A 21995-nucleotide genomic window follows, 5' to 3' on the forward strand; every position below is an offset into this window, starting at 1 on the left:
AACACACATTTGTGTGGAGAATTCGAAGATTTTTTTCAATTCTTGTCGAGCAAATGTATATGTACTACATATGTTACTTAAGAAGTTTTAGATTGGCCAGTGTCCATGTGAAGTTATCACCATCTCTCGGCGTGAAAACAGTATTTCCCGTGTCGGCGTTTTCATATAGTAACTTGGTTGCTAGGGACGCAGCTCTCGCTGCCGGAAATGAGTATTCTCGTCACTGTCCAACACATTCTCACTACCAACTTGTCCTATTATGTCAGGAATCAGGATCCCTTGGCGTCACTATCAACGCAGTGGGGGGCCCTTTAGCGTCGATTTTGAACTATCAGGGAGTCCCATTGACTTGCATAGAGCAACACCCCCTCCCCCTCTCTCTATCCTATCGGAACCATGGATAGCCAGCTATTTGTTTACGTGTTTAAAAAAGCACCAGAAGCTTATATATAAACACCTACGTTTTTCGTGTCCCACCACTTTTGTACATAAAAACGCCACTGGTCCTGATACAGTCGCCTAGGAAGAAGAATCATGGTGGTTTCAGGAGAAACCTCCACCTGTAAGTGGAAACATCACTGTGATAGTCCAGCAGGCCCACCTCATACCTGAAGACCACCCCTATAGACCAAACGACCTCCAGATAGTTACTTGTGGCACGGACTCTGGCTTGGTACTTCCATGTAGCCTGTGAACTACTTGTTTACTTGCGGTACCGAGGTGGGCCGGCGGTACCGAAGTGGGCCGGTCGAGAGTCCCGGGATGATTTTTAGTCCCAGTCCGCCCCTGGTCACTTGTTGGAAGATTTACGGTTCTTTGTGGAAAGATGCGTGTTTGTGGACAACGGCCTCCAAAGCCTCCACACAGCCGAATAAACAAGTCTGATTATTGACAATGTCTTAATGCTGCTGTCCACAGATGGGTGCCATCCACAACAGTGGTCAGAGTGAGTGGCTGATTGCGGCAGGCAGAGGAAGCAGATCCTACTATAGTACACCCCAGGGTGTTGGACCACAGTCATACGGCTACCAAACTACTCATCCAGAATTTTGAATACCGGCTGCGTCACCCTAGTCTGGAGAGAGTGTTTGCTGAACACTCTCATCCTGGATTCTTAGGGTTCTATCTGTTCGCCTCTTTCAGCATACATGCACCGAATGCTATCAATGAAAAAATACTAGACCAGTAGTACCCACTATGGTGGACCTACCAGCAGTACAATTGATCTGGTTTGGACCTGCCTTCCAATCCACAGGGATGGACTGCTTTGGACCATTTCAGGTCTAGGTGGGGAGACGCAGTGAGAAAAAAGGGGACATTGTTCATGGTTCTGACAACTAGGGCAGAACACTTAGACACAAGGACTGCCATCGATGCCGGCTTCATCCTGATGGCCCAAGGGATAGTATTTGTGGTGGAGCTTGTGAGAGTACAGAGGCATCTGCTAGCCTTTTCCCCTGGCATACAGAAACAAAAAAAAAGCTTTCTGACTTAACTTCATGAAGACCAACAATTTGGCACAGCTTGGGAGGTAGAAATCCGCTCAGTCAAGATGGCTATGTATAGTTCTGTGATTTCCCAGGCAGCAGATCCGGTAACAAAGAAAAGTCGTCTTGATGCCAGACAGCCACACGGATCATTACCACATGTTGTGTAGAGACAGAGCCCCTCTGAGCCCTTCAGTCAGAGTCGCTGGCACCATTCATAAGAACTTGCTGACCACCTGTTGCTGTGAGGCTGCTGCTCCTCCAGACATGTGCTGGTTGTATTTTGCTGCTTTTCCACTTTAGCCTGCTTCCTCAGATGTGTTGTAATCCCCACCTTTATGTGGACTTAAGCTTTCCTTTTTATAATAACAACCTGCCTGCTGCTGTTCTGCTTTTTGGTCCACCTCCCTGCATCATAGTGACAGACACATGGTGCACTTATGGCGCGTTTCCACTACACGGCCTCGCTCGGCCCCGCTCGGTATGGCTGGGCCTCGTTAGGACTGGCTCACTTTATGGCGCATTTCCATTACAGTTTAGGAACTGGGGCAGTATCTAGAGTAACGCAGTGTAGGCGGAGCCGTGACGTGATCTTCAGAGGACCCCAGAAAAACAACACAGCCGTTAGCTGTTAGCACTCAGAGCTCACAGCTCCTCATATATGTTCAGAAACTAGACAAAAGTTAAACAAGTACAAACCACAGACTGCCTGTGTCATGGTGAATACAGTCGCTGCTTTATTTATGTCTGTATAGGCCGTTGTTGTGAGTGTGGACGGTCGGAGCATATACTGCGTTAGCTTAGCCAATCTCCATTTAGAAAACAAGCATTTTAAAAGGTTTTTCCCCTGCCGTCTGTCTGCAGACTTGACAAAGCATTAATTCATGGTTTTTACTAACCGGTATCAGTATGTTGTTACTTCGGCATCATTTTGAAACGTGTATTACAATTAAATCACGGTCAAATATGTCCATCTTGTTGTAGTTGTATCCCCCTTGCCAGCGACGCTCTCTCTAGTTTAGCATACTCAGCCCGACTCAGCCTCGTTGTCTCTGGCCCTGGACCCACGATTTTATGAGGCCAGAAAAACTGTGAATTAGGACCCGCCGGCCGGTACTAGGCCAAGTGGAAACGCAACCAAAGACGGGCCGCTGACGTCACAGCCCTCTTAAACCGGGCTGCGCGCTGTAGTGGAAACGCGCCATTAGTAGGAGAAAAAGAGATGCCAAATTGGCAAATAAATAAAGTCACCACGTACCCTGGGATGGAAGCTTACCAATTATGATGCTGCTTTAGATCATGAAACAGAAAAGCTTCATACAGTATCATACAGGGGACACCTTACTTCTTCCTTCTCTCTGTCTGTACCTGTGCACTCTCATGTTCCGATTAACCCAGCTTCCCCCAAATTTCTTTTTGGTGTCTATCTACGCCGGGATCCTGAGTCGTGGCTAATCCTGTTGCTGTGGTCCTGTGTCCTGGATCCTGCATCCTGAGTCCTGGATCCTGAGTCCTGGATTTCGAGTCGTGGCTGAACCTGTCTCTGTGGTCCTGCCTGACTCTCATCATACTACTTCCCTGATGGCTCCCACAGGATTGTTGACATCCTCGTGGATTCATCTTCTTATTATAGACACATTTCCAAACATTTGGACTACCTATGTTGTAAATGTATTATCTTTTCAATTTACACACGGCATCTATTGCACGTCTGTCCGTCCTGGGAGAGGGATCCCTCCTCTGATGCTCTCCCTGAGGTTTCTCCCATGTTCCCCTTTAAACTGTGGGGTTTCTTTGGAAGTTTTTCCTTGTACGATGTGAGGGTCTAAGGACAGAGGGTGTCATATTGTCATACTGATATTCTGTACAAACTGTGAAGACCACTGAGACAAATGTAACATTTGTGATATATAAATAAACATTGATTGACATTGATTGAGTATCTCAGGGCCCTTATTGTGGAAATGCAAAAAAGCAGGAACAGGTACGCCTTCGAAATAAAAATACTTCTGGTCGAGCTGAATGGAAAAACAACTCTAATTCTGATTTGTAAGTCAGTAGCAACAGACATCACACCTCTACATGCTAGGATTAATTCCTAAATTAAATGTTCTGGTGTTTAAGAGGAAGTGGTTACACAATTTGATCAGATTTAAAAAAAAATATTGTATATTTATTCAAAGTTATAAAGACCAACATCCTTTCACGACATACTATATAAACATTAATGCAATAAATGGTCCCTATAGTTCGTTTAAGAAAGTTAAAAGAGATCAATTATTAGTTATCCTTTTGTTGTCCTCTCTCCCAGCATTTATAAATATATATTACATTACATTACATGTCATTTGTTAGACGCTTTTATCCAAAGCGACTTACATACATTCAGTACTGTGGACAATCCCCACAGGAACAATTTGGGGTGAAGTGTCTCAGGGACACAACGACATGCTGACTGCAGTGGGACTCGAACTTGCTACCCCCTGATATATATATATATATATATATTAGGGCTGTCAGTCGATTAAAATATTTAATTAAATATTTTAATCGACTGACAGCCCTAATATATATATATATATATATATATATATATTGTAGTAGTTTATTTAAAACCAACACAACCTTATATAATTAATTACTCTAAATGCCAGCTAACTAATGCCAGGCTGATACTGAAAATTAGCAAGACATTTCTATTCAGTTCCAACTTGAATATACATTAACTTTCCCAAAATGTTGGATGCATTCCAGCTGCACTTTGAATCAGTTGTCTGTCAGTACAGTTCTTAATGTCAATAGATAGAAGAGGAAGGAGGAAGGAAAGTGTAAAAGAGTCAGTTCACCTATATTGCTAACGGTTACTTGTGAACATTTTGAGTTACCGTTAATACAGATGATCCACAGTACATACTTTATTTTTTTATAGATATCTCATTACCAAAGCGATCTGCATTGCTATATTCTTCTTCTCATAGGGTTAAGTGAGAAAATATATTGTTTTGTAATTAGGGTGAATCAATCTCTACACCAGTTAAACATGTAAATAAAAGCTGGTTACATGCTGCATAGTAAAACTGATCTGGTTGTTAATATTTGCTTTATAGACAAGAATGAGTCAATTTTTGTTTTGTTAGCAGACATAAATTCTGTAAATCAAATAAATGTAACCTAATTATAAATTTCAGCAGTTACATTTTGACTTAATACATTCATAGACAGCTGCCAAGTACTGCACTATTCCACATCATCACTTTATTTTATTTTATAACTATTATTCACTATTATTCTTTTTGTATTGCTCTTGCTCTTATTGTTATTATGTTATTATGTTGCATTGTTGGAGAAGCCTGTGACATAAGATTTTCAACTACATAATTACTCTGTAGCTATGTCAGATTGACAATAAAGAACCTTGAACCTTGAAGTCCTATCAATGTGGTACAGTAGCCTCTCTGCCAATAGGAACCCAGTTGTGAGAGGCGGCCTGCAGTTTGAATCTGTGACGTGAGACGCTCTGAGCCAACAGCTGCAGGGATTTGTGTCTTCCTCTGGTTCAATCTGGTCTGCTGGTGAGTTCATGTGCTGCTGGAAACATGCAAACACACTATGAGCGGAACTTGGGTTGCGATCGAATAGTACATTTTGCTTAGGAACCTTCCTAACGGAGTGAAATGACCCGGAAGTACCTCAGTGGCAGCCATGATAAGAACCGTTCGAATTCTCTAGATGATAGGAAAGGAGGTTTCAAACTTCCTTTATAACCTCCTTTAGCTTAGGAACCACTGGACCTTCCTTTACGAAAGAAAAGGAGGAAATGCTGCCCCATAGCAGCATTTGTTTCACACCATCAGAGCACGGTGCAGAGTCTATAGATGTGTTTACAGTAGTCCGTCGTTCTTATTCTACATCATGTAGTCCGCTGTATAGAAAACTGTAGTTTCCCCACAGCAGACGCACATTCATGACGTCCGCTGGCGCATCATAAACACGTCGGATAGTGAAAGTGCAGTCGGATTCTCAAAGCACTGCAGTCTCTTCTCCTAAATCCTTTTGAATTCTCCTATCCACTATCCCTTAACCCCGTGACGTTTCACACAGAGGTCAAGGAATAGACGATAGGGATAGACGATAGGAGCTGATTTTTGGACTATTCGACCGCAACCTTGGTATGAGTTTGAAGAAACCTGTCAGAAATTCAGAAATACAGTATGAGCTAAAATACGATTTAAAGAGATTACAAATATCTGAAATGCCTGTTTGGTTAAAAATGCATTAAATAAATAATTAAATATGCTCACAGATAACTGAAATATGTCTATATTAACCTTTTCAGGAGAAAGCTAAATTGTATTATGAGTAAATAAATTACCAATTCTGTAAACCCCCACGGACACTGGTTGCTCTTACAACCTGAAGGCATCACTTAAAGTTTTTAGAAGAACATTCCTTATTAAATATACAATAGCTGTTTAGTTATACACATATATTATTAATTGTAAAAGCAAACACATCATAACTAAGAAGAATGTACATTTTACATATTTTCTAACCTAAAACAACTTTTGAATCTTTAATAAAAAAAAAGGTTTTATGGGAGAAAAAAAATGTGAAATCCCCTGATCATTGGAAAATATCACACTTCAGTGTATCTTTGAATTTATGCATATCTTTTTATTTATTATTCTTTTTATCTATTTTTGTATCATATAAAAATGTAACACACTCAAATTATATAAGATTATTTTCATCCTGTATCCGCACTTGTTTCATTCTTTCTTTAGCTTCAGTTTCATTGTTCAGTTGTTTTTCTATTACATTGAAACGCATTGTATTGTCTAAAGTCAATGTACCTGTACACTTTAGTAGTAAACCAAAATTGAATATCTGTTGTAATATCGGTTGGTCTTATAGTTTACAAGGAGTCTGTGAAGGCAGCATGGCAGGCGTGTTGACGGTTGACTCCAGTAGCCCCGCCCCCTGTGCCCTCAGCTCTACTTCCTGCTGCTAACACAACTTCTCTGTGCAGAATACAGCAGGACAGCAATCACACTAACGGCTGCTAACACCTGATGAACACAAAGCCGTAAGTGTTTCTAACCTTATAAAGCCGTACTTGACCAATACATGTACACTGGTCCAGCTAGCTTAATGTTTTGTAGGCCTAACTCTAACTACAAACGTAGGAAACCCCTCCAGTCTCCCTTGTTTACGTCAGTTCTGCCTTAGATTATCCTACTGCACTAAAATGAGCCGCGGAGATGTACGTTTTTTACCCATATATAAACCGTAAACTAGTGCGTTAGCAACTAGTAACGTAGAATCATCACCTCCAAGTTAGCATAGCATATAGGTCATTAATACCAGACTTTTGTTATGTGTTAAAAAGTCACTGTATACATAAGCGTCCTTGAATTAAAAATAAGCACGGTAACCGGAGTTAGTATGACAACAAATAGTGAGTATTACCGCAGTCAGTGGCACGTGTGAGTCAACTGGATTAGTGTTAATGTGCGAGTTAATAACTGCACGAGCTGTTAAACTAAGGGAGGCGGGGCTTCACTGTCTCTCAACAGACTGCAGCAGTTTATCATTCATCAAACAAATTTAACTGTTTCCAAATGGACGGGGATATTATGACGCTTGTTTAAATTGTTCCTCTGTTAAAACCGAGAAAGTAGCCAATAGAGTAATAAAGTGCTAAAGAGACCGAGAAAAATATAAACTGGTACTAATACCATAGAAATGTAGCTGCTAAGCTAACCCCATCACATCTATAATACTCAAAGGTGGGAAAGGTAAGTACAAGTAGTAGTAACTTGTAGTGTAGGAATACTCAAGGTTTACTTGAGTAAAAGTACAAAAGTATTGGCATTAGAATATAGTTAAATGACCAAAAGTAAAAGTAGTCATTGTGCAGATTGGTCCATTTCAGAATAATATATATTATATGTTTTATAATTACTGATCATTAAAGTGTTATCAAAGCTGGTAAAGGTGCAGCTAGTTTTAATGACTTTGTATACTGCAGGGTAGCTTGTGAATTTACTCCAGGTGGAACTAAAGTTTGATTTAAAGGTCCCATGACACGCTTTTCCGGTTATTACCCGTCCCCTTGTGTGTTATGTAGCTTTTTCTGCATGTAAACGGTCTGCAAAGTCACAAACCCTCAAAGTACACCCTGTAGCGAGTACAACTCTAACACAGAAAATACCTGTCTCTGCTGCCCCAGAACGCCACGTTGGACATTTTTATTTTTCCATTTTTTTCTTCCTGGTCGTAGTGACGTAACGGTCCGCGGACTTCCTCACACATACACACTCACTCAGCATTATCTTTTCTCAGCCGCAGCTCCGTGGATTTCTCAGCCTGAACTCAGCCTGAACACACACACAAACTCACAGCCAGGGTACGAGTGTGTGTGTGTGTGTGCTCAGGCTGAGTTTCGCGGTGTCTCGCTGTCTCGCAGACCCCCACGCAACCAGGAAACGACACCAGTAATCCAGCTCACACTGTCCGCAGCAGTGAGCCCCGCAACGTCCCGCCAACACGGCACCCAGACCCCACGCAGCATTCTCATCTGTTTGTCATTACTGGTGTCATTTTCTGGTTGCTAACGCCATTGTAACACATAATCACTGATGTTCCGCTGTAACGGTGGTGGACTAATCGGAACAGAGTGGGCGAGCTGACCAATCAGAGCACAGTGGGCTCATAGGGAGGGGGGGCAGGAGCTCCAACAAGGCGTGTAGGACAGAGAGTGAATACACATACTATACAGAGATGCTGTATGAGAAACCAATGTGAGTTTGGAACATTGAACAATGTAAATCTATTCTAGTAGACCTCAACAATGGAATTATGATCAGTAGAAATGGGCATGACATGGGACCTTTAAGACTTGATTATATTTCACATCATTCATCCAAATCTGCAAAGTAACTAAAGGTTTCATTCTAAATGTAGTGGAGTAGAAGCAAAAAATGGAATTACTCAAGTCAAAGTACCTCAAAATTGTACTTAAGCACAGTACTCAAGTACATCTACTTAGTTACTTCTCTGATAATACTGAATGTTTCTTGTTTTTTTAGGTCATTGTGGATTTAATGTGTATTGTCTCCTCAAATTAAATAGTTTTGACAAATTTGGATTCCAAGATAGAAAGTGATAATTGTCGAGTTGTCAGATAAAATAATGAAAACAGATGTAAACATTAGAAACATTTATTTAAAAGAAGAAAACAAACTGTATTCAGACTCTTCACAAGTTATAGCATACATGTTTTTGTTCATTTTTATTGAGGACCGGGGCTAAATATAACTAAGTTTCAAGAGTCGGAGGGAACACCAGCAGCAGATGTTGGGCAGAAGGAATGTTGTGGTGGGGGAAGTGAGTCATGAGGACAATGTCTCATGGCTTCAGCGTTTTGTTTTCCCTCGAAGAAGGAAAGTGGTGCCTCTGTGCTGCTGTCTTGTGCCAGCACTGTACTCCTCCCTTCAGTTTACTGCAGACTCTTGAATACCTCCGTCAGTTGTGTTCTCTCTGAGTGTTTCCTCCTGAGGGCACACTGACTATCTGCCCAAAGCTGGCTCCTGATTTATTGGAATGTGCCATTAACTTCTTCTTGAAAATGCACATTAGACTGGGGACAACATATTTTAATGTTTCCAAAAGTGAAGGAAATATAACGAGTATGTTCAGTTGGACGCGAAAAAACATTATTTGAAAGACAATCATGGGACTAATTTTAAGAAAATAATATTGTTGATGCCAATACATTTCAGTCCCTACAAAGAAACAAGCTTTCCCATGATGCCACCAATTTGAACCTTATGTTATACCATGCCTTCATTGTAAATGGCTGTTCAAACTTCAAGCTCCCAGTTTGTAAAAAAATATTTCTGTTAAAAATGGTAAAATATGTTTTTACTTTCCTTCAAAATGAAATTGTTGGAGTGGAGTATTTGAACAGAGAGCCGTTTGCATGTAACAGGAAGCGAAAGGAACAGGAAGCGAAAGGATTGCCTGTAACACTAACCTGGGAATGATTATCAACTTCATATATATTTTATATATACAGCTCTGGAAGGAATTAAGAGCCCACTGCAGCATTATCAGCTTCTCTGGTTTTACTATTTATAGGTATCTGTAAAATGAAAATGTTTTTATTTTATTCTATAAACTACTGACAACATTTCTCTGTGTTGGAATTCGACAGACACTGGAATGGAATGGCTGCAATAGATTGAGATTGAAGAACATTTTCGAGTGGTCCCTTTTTTCTCTCGCTCGCTCACTCAGTCGCTATTGCGCACATTTATCCCACTTGCTCTCATTTATTTTTGCCATGAAAGGCCTTCTGATATAGAGGCCCAGTCAAAACAAATGTTTTACTATATCTATTCATAACAACTTTCCTTGAGCTAGATGGATAACATCATGGGGTTGAGGAACGATGTGGAGGGGAATTCATCAGGACTTACGAAAGATAAGATCAGACTGCACATAAACTGCCAAACTGTGGATGTTTTTTTACATGAGTCTGCTGTGGTGAAACTACCATTTTCCATACATGGACTACAAGAAATGCTTCTAGAAACCCTGAGCTTTCCTTTGAGTTTTATTCAAAGCGACTTGCATGCACTTCAGTTCCATAGACATGCCGACTGGTGCAATTTGGGGTTAGATATCTTGCCTAAGGACACTTTGACATGTTTTCAGGAGGTGGGATCAAACAGCTGACAGCGTACCAACCCCCTACAGCTATAGAATCGTGAACAACAGTGAAAAATAGAACTCTATTAGCAAGTTTGGAAAATAAATAAAAAAGGGAAGTGACAGCAAATAGTTGTCACATTCAAAATGGTTGCTTGTGCTCACCCTACTGTCCACTTAAATAATTGACATGAATCCCAATTACATAACTTTATCAAAACAATTGCATCAATAACACTTTATGCGATATATGCATTACTTGTGAATCTTACAAATCTACTACTTTGCATATCGGTATTCAAACATGTTGAACTAAAAAGAGCTTATGAACCTCCACATTAACAACACTGAATGTTGACTTTATTTGATCATTTTAGAAGTAGTTAGCGTAACATCCATAGTTTGCCTTTTGGTTACACATATTGGTGAAAGTTCAAAACATAAAAGCCCTTTAGCAGGTTTATGCATCATAGGCACTGTAACTTCCATGATCTGCGTTTGTGAGTCATGATCAGATGTTTTCGTAAAAAATCGCTTGGTGTCACTTTGAATGTTCAGGCTGCAAGGAATTGTGGGACAAGATTATCTCCTTTCCTTTTGTTGAGGATGGTCCAGTGTATCCTATGCTAGAGGATATAATAAAGGAAGCATTGAGGCTCCTCCTCTAGAGGAAAGCTCTTGCCATGGCTGGTACTTAGAAACTTCCGGGTCATTTTACTCCATGAGGAACCTTTCTGAGAGACTACTGGACCTGAGTCTGACCTGTGTTTTTGTTTCAGGCCTGGGACTGGTCATGACACAGCAGGAGTTCAAGGAGAGCCTGGAGGCGGCCCTCTCCTGGATGCAGGTTGTCCAGGAGAGGCTGAAGGCCAACGACAACACCCAGGGGCCCCGTGACGCCCTGGAGGGCCGACTCAGGGAGACAGAGGTGAGATACTTCACCTTCTGTTGGACCCTTTGGTGACCCCTGACCCTACTTCAGTCTTTCATTAGACTCCAGAGTGGGACAACTGCTCTTTAAATGGAGTACAGTGTCTGAAGAAACTTCCAATTTCTCTTGACATGTTACTATATATAGAAATAAAATGTAAGAAATCACAGAGAAAAATTAATATTCCAGAAAACCTCCATGGGATACATCCTCATAAGAAGGGGAATAAAACACACTACTGGATTAATGGCAGACCTTCAGAAACAAAGTGCATTTACTACTGGGTCCATACAATCTCGATTTATAGTAATCCGTTTGAAAAGAAGAATCAAAATACCAAACAGCAACAAAGCGAGACTATGCAAATTCCATTTAAGTGCAGACTGTTGAGGCCAATAAAGTAAAAATAACACGGCTCTCTGAGAATGTTCACATGTGGGTCTATATTAGGGGTGGGGAACCTTATTCCTCTCAAGGGCCATTTACATTTTTTCAACATCCTCCGAGGGCCGTACAAATTATTGACCTCTGCTTAAAAATACTAAAATCACAGCCCATTCATTTGGCCTTTCTTTCATGCTGTGCAAAGAAAAAGCAACCTCTTAATCCAGATATCTTACCATGACTTGCGTATGCATGCACGTGCACGGTGTGGCATGACCACCAAAACAGAAAGATATGGACACAAGATGTGTGCAAATGTATTTAGTTTCATATCCATGTGGACATGATTTAAGTGGGGGGGGACCTAACCTCCGCTAGGGGGGTCCGGGGGGCATACTCCCCCGGGAAGATTTTTTTTTAAATGTTGAAGTTAAAAGCATCAATCTGGTGCACTTTGAGAGCAACATTAGGAGATCTATGGATACATCTCTCAACACCAGTGACGTGCGGTGAGGTTCATGGCTGGTGAGGCACTGACTCACTGAGTCAGATTTACAAATATTATATTTTGACCTTAATCGAAATATTCGGTTATTTTCAAAAGCTTTTTTAGTCTGATGCTTCGATTCATTTTAAACAGACCGTTCAACAAAAGGATACCCAAAATCTAAATATTGGATTGTTCTTTCTTAGTAAGATCCCATTTTCATTACAAATGTGGTCTTACCTTGACTTGAAGATGAAGTCCATGCTATCCTTCTGGACAACAATCTCCATTACTTTTTTGTAAAAGTCCTCCTTATCTTCCTGTAGTTTCAAAAGTCTAGTTTGTTGTTACGTCTACCGTCTCTGCGTAGAATTACAGTAGCAACAAGAACCTGTGGGCTCACGTGCGCCCCCTTCAGTGCGGCAGAGGTTATGGCTGCCTCCCCTGGTGCATTTTCATTGCCGTTGAGACCAGCGAGCCTAAATATCATATATACGTGAAATAAGTTATTTAGAGACTATGGATGGCGAGGATAAATGTAATAAAGGGATCTACATACATTACATTGGTGACCTACAGTGAGATGGTAACAGGCATGCGCTTAGGGCCCGCTTTCCAGCCAGTTTCTGTGGGGTGACGCATTCTGAGGTGAGGCAGATCTCATCTGTGCCTCACCTCACCCCACAGTAACTGGCTTGAGCGCGCTCACAAAATAAGTGGCCGCGCTAAATTAGTGCCCGTGCTCCAGCAAGTTACTGTGGGCTTACGAGAGGCAGAGCACGTGCCTGCCTCACTTCTCATCGCTCCGTAGCGGAGCTCGGCAAATTTGCTGATTTTGACTATAAAAAGCGATTGGAATCATACATAAATCACATTTACAACACAGATCAGTGGAGACATTTTATTATTATTACTATTTCGTTTTTCTTTAGTTGTTTTTCCGTTACATTGGAGTATGACAGGTGAGGCCCTGCCTCCCCTGCCTCCACTGACTGCACGTCGCTGCTCAACACCCATATGAAACAGAACTGTAAGCAGATTTTCTTTTTCTTTATGGATATTTTACAAATCTTTTGATATCTTTCAAACTCTATTCTTGTTTATTAATAACAACTTTTTTTTTACTGTCATATAGTATTTTATACCCGTTTACTTTATTCTCTTATTTTTTTATAACTATAATGATCATATAAAGATGTGCCTTTACCTCACTGGTTGTAGAAAAAGCTTCTTATATTCGTTAGCATAGCTAGCTAACCAGATGCTAATAACAACAAAGTTATTGACTGTATGATCAGTATGACAGAGGAACAGATCGCCACTGGGCTTTCAACTAAAGACACAGCCACGCAGAAACTGCTGCATGTGTACGGCTCCTTATGGGTACTGCAAGTCCCGGAGTGGCGTTCTGGTGCTCTCCGTCAGAACTACACCCCTGTCAGACGAGACATATACCACGTGATGACACGTTAGGCTCGTGTTGTGTTCAAGGACCCTGACCGTGGCCAGGAAAAACAGGCACTCGCTTGTTTAATTCTTTTGCGGTCTAGATTTCTTTAATTTTTTTCTTTTTTGCGTGTGTTTATAAATTACCTCGAGGGCCGTACAAAATAGTCTTGCGGGCCGTTTACGGCCCGGGGGCCGGAGGTTCCCCACCCCTGGTCTATATTAAAGTAAGCCAATGTTGTGTTAACTTAGCAAATCTTTGTAGTGGCATAATGGTGGTTTTACAACCTCCATGTCAGTCCGTCATGTCATTGGGCTCAACATTTTTTTTTGATTGACGTAAATCCACATGCCAGGAAGATCACTTTAATAACCCAAATTTGCATCCTACGGGCGTAAAAGATGTGAAACGTGCCAAAAGAAAAAACATATCTATGGGCCCATATGATCTGGGTACTTTTTTTCTCAACAGTCAGGCAATTCTACCTTCATGCGCCACTAAGCAACTTTCATAGGAATAAACAGGACCATAGTGCAGACTCAATATCACTGCTATAGGCACAAGGGCTATTTCAGTGAGCATGCTTATTTAAGTAGAAACATAACATATTGACGTCTTTGACATAACTGTAGCCTTTTCACATTCTGGTGATATTCTTAGTTACATTATTAACCTTTGAACCCCTTCTAGTTAATTCACAGGCATGTTACCATTTGAGGGTCGTGCTTATTTATTAAAGATACTTCTAATGTTGTTTACATTTGACATTGACTGTAACGCTGCTCCCTGTGCTCTGATGAACAGAAAATCCACCACTCGGTGCATGAGGGCCGTCTGAAGATGGACAAGGCGCTTGTGGCAGCTGAGAACCTTTTGAAGAGCGAAGATGAAGAGCTGAGGAACCACACCCACGCTAAGCTCAAAGACCTGAAAAGCCTGTGGGAGGAGACCTCCACCTACATCATCCACTGTCACAGGTGCTGCACACTACAGCTTACAGGAGATCTGCAATAATATCAGGAAGAATCATGTGACATGACGGGTGAACTTTAGGATTTTAGCCTTTACAGACCATTAACATGCACACAAATCTATATAACCCCGAATAGGGGTCCTTTAAGTGTAAAATCCGACCCCTCCTCCTCCACTGCATATACATATGTAGTCTGTGGTGAACCATACCCAGATACCCAGCCTCACTCTTCTTCATGTGTCTCCCCTCCCAGTCGTATAGAATGGGTGTGGCTGCACTGGGGCGAGTACCTGAAGGCCTACGAGGAGTTTGAGCTGTGGCTGACCAGGCAGCAGCGCAGCCTGGATGTGGGGGTGGAGCTGCAGCTGGGGGTGAAGGAGAAGCTTTGGCAGGTGGACCAGCAGAGGGTGGGGCTGAGCGACATCCAGGGCCAGGCGGCGCTGCTGGAGAGGCTACTGGACGAGGCCTCCGCACTCCACAACAGAACCCAGGACCCCAGCGTGGATCCCCAGGCCCAGGAGGGGCTGCAGGAAGACTACAACGATGTCAGAGACAGGGCGGAGGTGAGCTGCTGCTGCTGTGCTCTGACTACTGAGCTGGTCACCTACAGCCTGCTGCATACTGACAGAAGGTCGTGTAGAGTGGTGTAGGAATGACACATTATTGTAGGCCAACCCAGAAGTTTGCATAACAAGGGTTCCCTCGACAAAAAGCTATGGGACTTTTATGGGCACTTTTTTTTATAAAGTGTAAATGCAACGGCAGAAGTAAAAAGCTAACATTTCCAAAATGAAAGGCTATAAGCAAACTACATTATGGTCACATGACTTCACGTCACCACCGCTAAGCTAAAGGCGGCTAATGTTCATCGTGATGACGTTTAGTAGTCTCATTGAGTCACCGCTGTTTTTAAGACACATAGAAGCTTCAGACATTCACCAGTGGGGTATGTACTGATGTATTTTATGTCGTAGAACAAACGAGAACATCTCTCATAACTCATGTTAACCACAGTGATCTAACCAAAAACACATTCATAAAACCATTGAGTTTTAGACGAGGGAAATGGAAGTGCTAAAATGCTAACTAACTAATTTCCTGGTTAAGAACTTATTCCTGCACCACTCTATGCTCCCTGCTCCCAGGTTTCTATCCGTCAGTTAGTTAGAGTTCATTTGATTGATTAATAGTTATGAATCATCAACACAGATATTGCACAGGATGTATAGTACATGGGTTTGTGATTTATGTGAAAGTGCAAACAAGCAAGCCGGTAGAATAAGACTTTAAGCACAGGAGAAGAGAGCACAAACAATCAAATGATGAAAATCTAAATGATCCATGCACTGAAAACAATTTAATCCTAAAACTAAAGATAATTTCTTTGTTTGGTTAAGGAACAGCTTCTGTGTAACAGGAAGAACATAGCTGAAGAAACAACGCCAACTGCTTGAAATGGCGAATATCATTTTGTTATGCACACACACACACACACACACACACACACACACACACACACACACACACACACACACACACACACACACACACACACACACACACACACATACACATACATTTTGGAAATATTCGATGCAAAATTAAAGAAAAAACATGACATTTCAACAGATTTTATTTAAACATTTTTTAGAACAGAACAAGTTTTAATTATTTTATTGAACAATTATTTGTTTAATTGAAGAACAAAAACAGGAATGTTGAGTTAAATATTACTCATCTGTGCATGTGATGGAGTGCCTGTAGGGGGTGTGGTCTCAATAGCTATGCAGTAAGCAGTGTGCTATGGTATGGATATTCAAGTGCACTTGAAAGGCATCTGTTTGTTTTAGTCAAGATTATGCTAAAATATACTTTCCCCAACTATATTTAAGTTCCCTATGAAGAGCCAACCTTCAATTTTGAAAATTCCCAGTTTATTCCCGTTTATTCCCGTTTATTCCCATAAATTCCCGTTTATTCCTGTTAATTCCCTTGGAAAGTTTCCATCTTTGAAAATTCCCGGAATTTTGCAACCCTACTTACTACACAACAACTTGAATAAATCAAATATCTTATGCAACACATTGATATAAACTTGATTTAATTTATTTATAAATTATAGTTTTTAATTGCGCTAAGAAATAGGCAGCGGCGACAGCTACTTAACTTAATATGATATGCACTGATGGAGGTTTTCTGTAACTGTCTGTTCACATTTTCTTTTCCATGAACCAGTCTTTAAACACTGCCAGAACCCATACTGTGGGTGTTTCTCAATCTCGAGTAAAGCTGCTGCAGAGCCACTATTTCAAGCATACTACGTCATCGAGTGCCGCCGAAGTACTGTTCCAATCTCCAGCATACTTGGAAATCTACCGAGCCCGGCGTACTCCGTTTGGAGAAATATCGAGTCTGCACATGAGTAGACTCCGCGGTCTTAAAATCCCCACAATGCTTTGCGCACGGACCAATTTCCCCAAATCTGTGGCGGAAGATGTAAGGTGGGGCCTCTCATATGACGCACACCTGCACACTTGCTAGCGTGTTCCACACTTCGTTTTCCGAATGCCAGGAAGTATTCTTGCCTCGCTTCTGAAGCAAGATGCTCGGCAGACATGTGCTACCAAGCAAGCGTACTCGCGATTGAGAAACACCCCGTGTTCCTGTTAGTGTTTACTTCATGTCTGTCCTCTTCTGCTGTTCCATTTAGTGTTTACTTCATGTCTGTCCTCTTCTGCTGTTCCATTTAGTGTTTACTTCATGTCTGTCCTCTTCTGCTGTTCCCTTTAGTGTTTACTTCTTGTCTGTCTTCTTCTGCTGTTCTCTTAAGTATTCCCTTCCTGTATGTCTCCTTCTGCTGTTCCCTTAAGTGTTCACTTCCTATCTGTCTTCTTCTGCTGTTCCCTTCCTATCTGTCTTCTTCTGCTGTTCTCTTAAGTATTCCCTTCCTGTATGTCTCCTTCTGCTGCCACAAAAGCAGCGAAGAATACTTCCCGCGCATGGTTGCCATGGTTGCCCTTCTGTTTATTCTCCGCTGTTCTCCCTCCCCGAGGCAAGCGTTATAAATCTCTCCGGTAGTCCACCAGCAGATGACACACACTCACCTCTCCGCCTCTTCCAAGGGACGAGAGGACCGTGCGGCAGAGTTTCAGTTAGATTTTTTTTCGCCGGTCAACATGTCCGTTAAAGTTTAAATCTTCCGGACAAAATTAGAAAAGTGCCGGTCAAAGGTCTTCTTTGTTATTTATTGAGCTTTAAAACAAATGAATAACGACTCTATAATAATATAAGAATAATAAACGGAGCCTCTCTTTTCCTCCCCCTCTTCTGACAGCCCAGCAGCTGATCTCTGAGCAGGAGAGGTGGGGAGAGGCGGGGCTATTGCTTCAACGTTATCAGGAAATTATCGTATAGGCGTAAACACGGAGCCGTTTGCCCCCCCAGAGCGTTTCGTTTGCAGATCTACCCACCTTGGGACCCGTTATCGTTATCGTTTTCTGCCTTTCCATGTCGGCCTCGTGTGGCCGAACCGTCTATCTGATAGTGAACTGTAGCAGATACGACCGTTATCGTCCTCGTGTGGCCGGAGCTTCAGTGAGAGATACTGAGGGATTAGTTCACACCAAGCGGCAAACTCTGGGGCAGAGCCGGGACGCCAATACGGAAGTGCCACAAACTGCATTTCATATATTGGCCGATAGGCGCTGACTGCAGAAAGGAGCAATTTCCATAGACCCCATGTTAAAATGCCCAATTTCACAGCAGAAAAAAACATGTTTCTACCCATGGATCCAATAAATATTATTATAGATATAGTTAGATTCCACCTTCATGATTATGAATCTGTGAGTGAATTGTTTTATAACGCAACCCTTTTATATTAGGTCTTAAAGTTTTTGCATAAATTAGGGCGTGGTCACTTTGATGGACAGGTACGTGCCTCACTGTCAGCTAACAGCAACTTGTCCACTCTGCTAGGGTACAACGTTAGCTAGTTGTAGTTACTGTACTTGACCCTTTAGCCGTGTTCGTGGTGATTGTGCCTTTTAGGGAATATTGTTACAAATACCAGACAATTAAAATGTCGTGCTGTGCGCTTGAATGTACTAACAGACCTTCCAAGAAGTCTAAAATGATAATATTATACATGTTAACCCCGTTAGCAGGTGTGCTTGTTAGCTTAGCTTGTTATGTAGCTTATTAGCCAGCTAAGGACGTAACCCTTTATACATGTATACATATATATATACAGTTTCGTTTATGATTCAGCCTTGGGTAAGACTTTTATAGTATATGGCTATGACGCCCATAATTCTAAACGGGAGCAAATGTTAAAAGGGGACCCAATTATCCCAGTGGTGGAGCCGCAGAGGGCTAGCTCCAGCCGGCGTCCCGGAGCCCCCTGCGGCTCCGTTAGCTCCGGGCGGTGGAGTCCGGTGTTATAACTGGAGATCAAGGAATGCAGCGAAACGTGCATGTTGAACAAGGCTTATTAAGCTGAACATCGCCACAATTGTTCTGCAATGTATCGGTACTTCTTTTATTTTATTAACGTGATGACAAGCATTAAGAATAACAAAACATAGCTAGTTCTCTTGCAGAGTGTCTCGTTTGATTATGAATGTAACGTTTATATAGTGGAACTACACTGTTTTATCAAAACAAAAGTGCCACGCAGTAACTTGGTATGCATGTATTTCATGTTAGCTTAGCTGCTTAGCCTGAGCTAGCTCTGTTTACTTCCAGTTCGGAGGCAGCAGGTCCCGCCTCGGCTCCGCCTCTTTGCCCTTATTTGGAGCAGGCGGGAGTTAGACTCTGACGTCGCTGTCGAGCCGTTAGTGGCCGACTCCGCCTACTAAGGGCTTCTCTGCAACTCTGCAGAATCCTATGGGTGACGTCACGGACCCTACGTCCATTTATATATACAGTCTATGGTTCACACCAACAAATGCATGTCGGCTGCTTTTCTCTTCCGTGAGCCGCATAATGAGACTGCTCTTCCTCTTCCCTTTTCAGACAGCCTTTCTAGTGTCACTCACATTTTACCACACACCCACAAACATTGTTATCTGCATCACACATTTACATAAACACACCAGTCTGATGGCAAATATCTAATTCTGAAGTATGGTTTTAAATAATGCTATGTTTTATGGGATAATCTTCACCACCGTCTAAAAATGCAATGTGCTCTCAAGAATCTTGTAGTTGAAAAACCAGACGATAGATTCCAGTCTCTCAGAATACTAATTCACACTTTTCGCTCTGATACGCAAATGTGTGTATGTGGTGTCATGTTTGCTGTGAGATGTGGGTTGATTTGAACAAAGCTTTGTTGAAATTTCCCCTGCTGTGCTAGGAGCGTCTGTCGCTGCTTCAGAAGATGGCTGAGGAGCACCAGACATACCAAGGCTGCGTTCACAGGTTCCAGTCCTGGCTGCTGTCAAAAACCAAAGAGCTAACTGATCTGATGGAGAGGGAGGAGACAGCGGAGAACAAGCTCAAAGCCTTACAAGTGAGACGCACTCAGATGAATTAAGAAGCATGTATCTAAACCTGTCCTTTAAACGGGAGAAGGGAAAATATGGTATTTGGAGTTGAATGAATATTCTGAGCTGGGTAACATGTGTTTTTAAACTCCAAAAGTACCAAGAAATAGAGTGGTGCAGTGATGATGTATTTGTGTAGCCAGACCTATAAGTTATTAGAGCAAGGGTCCCCTCGACAAGAAGCAATGGGATTTTTCCATGGATTCTAGAATATTGCACGTTTCTGATACTTTTTAAACGTTTTTTTAGCAGGATACTCTCCACATATCAATACCACTTTATGACTTTTGAAGCTAAAAAAGTAAAAGGCTAACATTAGGAACTACTTCACAGTCACATGATTGTTGTCACCTTCGATATGGTGGCTAATGTTCGACCTGATGATGTTTAGTAGTCTCATTCAGTCCCTTGTTAGCAACCAATGTTTTATGACTCAATAAAAGTGGGGTATTTACTGACATGTTTTATGTAGTGAAGCAAATACTTAAAATCTCTTCAGCTTGTGTTAACCACATAACTTATTTGAGGCATCAAACCAAAAGTACATTCAAAAATCGATTAACTTTGAGAACAGGAAGGGTTAAAATGCTGACCTCATTTACAGGTTTTGTACTCTTTAAAAAAAGTAAATATAATTATCGTCATGGTGGATCAAGACATACAAAGAGCATAAATGGATCATAAGTCCAATAAGTGTTGGTTATTTAGCATTAGGGATGACAGCAGAACTTGTTAAGACACATGTATAACACTACATCATTCTAAATATTAAAATAGGAATCCTATCTTATCCAAATGTTACAGTGTATATCTCAAATGATTTGTGTCTTTGTTTTAGTGTGATTACAAACCATTAACACAGGAAACAATGTACACTTTTTACCGTCATTATTATTTTTGACAACTAAAATTCATAAATGTATAGATTACATTTCCTTTAATAATATATTTAAAGTATAATTTTAGGTGGCACAGATTACACATTTTTAAAAATGTCCGTGTACCGAATACAATCCTCAAATAATAATAATTTTTAAAAAGGAACATTTTCCAATTCCATTTTCTAAATGACTGTGAACATAGTTGTGCCTGATCCTTCCAGTTTCTGGCTGACGTGTGTGAGCATGCAGAGTCACTCTGTTCGGCAATTATAACTGTGGATATTATAATACATGAAAAAATCATTGAACATGCACGTGAATAAATTATAGCGAAATGACCATGTGAGGTAGTTCCACTTTTTTGGCAACTAGCCTTCATTTAATTGTTAGGATTTCAGTATTCACAAATATTTAATGTTAAAAAAAGAATCCATGAAACGGTTGTAGGATATTTTTTCCATCTCAACCTTCTAATCCAACACCACTCATCTTTATCTCCTGCTGCTGTGCCAGGGTCTGGACGACAGCGTGGCGGGAGAGGAGAAGACCCTGCAGCACATCGAGGGGCTGTCGGAGGCGCTGAGGGGCACCACCTCCCCCTCTGGGGCGGAGGTGGTGGTGGAGGAGGCGGAGGAGCTGAGGCTGGGCTGGCAGAGGCTGAGGCAGGGTCTGTGTGAGGGTGAGGAGGGGCTGCGCTCCAGCCTGGACTCCCACAGTCAGTACACAGCCCGCTGCCAGAGGCTGGGGGAGGACATCGGACACCTCAGGGTGCTGCTGCAGGGCCTGGACCAGGAGCTGGGGGAGGGCCGAGACCCCCCCGACCACACCGAGGACCAGATGGTGGGCCAGTGGAGGAAATACACGGTACGTCTTCTTAACATATCTACAGTATTATTGAGGTAAAGAGGCCCTATTCTGCTTTTGAAAATTAATAGAATATCAATCTGACTATTATAACATTAGCGTTAAGAAAGCTTACTTAAATATCTGCCACAACATAAGTAACCGGATCAGAGTAACATTAAGTACAGTCCGCGGCACTGTGAGTGCAGACGTCGATGTGTCCCATTATCATTCATATCAAATCACATCATAATGTATCATATATTTCCTTATCTGAGTCAGCTGAGCCGTATCTGGC

At 41.7% G+C, this 21995-nt stretch overlaps 1 protein-coding gene across 1 annotated transcript in view; it reads left to right on the forward strand.

Annotated features, from left to right (window-relative positions):
* The first annotated feature begins 6460 nt into the window (after positions 1 to 6460).
* syne3 (spectrin repeat containing, nuclear envelope family member 3) overlaps positions 6461 to 21995 on the forward strand; it is a 50605-nt gene continuing 35070 nt past the window's right edge. The window contains exons 1-6 of the mRNA XM_034135180.1: positions 6461 to 6573; positions 10982 to 11130; positions 14256 to 14428; positions 14678 to 14987; positions 19784 to 19939; positions 21368 to 21718. Of these exons, the coding sequence (XP_033991071.1) occupies positions 10996 to 11130; positions 14256 to 14428; positions 14678 to 14987; positions 19784 to 19939; positions 21368 to 21718 (1125 nt within the window). The 5' untranslated portion in view covers positions 6461 to 6573; positions 10982 to 10995. The remainder of the gene's footprint in view (positions 6574 to 10981; positions 11131 to 14255; positions 14429 to 14677; positions 14988 to 19783; positions 19940 to 21367; positions 21719 to 21995) is intronic.

Source organism: Trematomus bernacchii, unplaced genomic scaffold (assembly GCF_902827165.1).
Source record: "Trematomus bernacchii unplaced genomic scaffold, fTreBer1.1, whole genome shotgun sequence".
Lineage (NCBI taxonomy): Eukaryota > Metazoa > Chordata > Actinopteri > Perciformes > Nototheniidae > Trematomus > Trematomus bernacchii.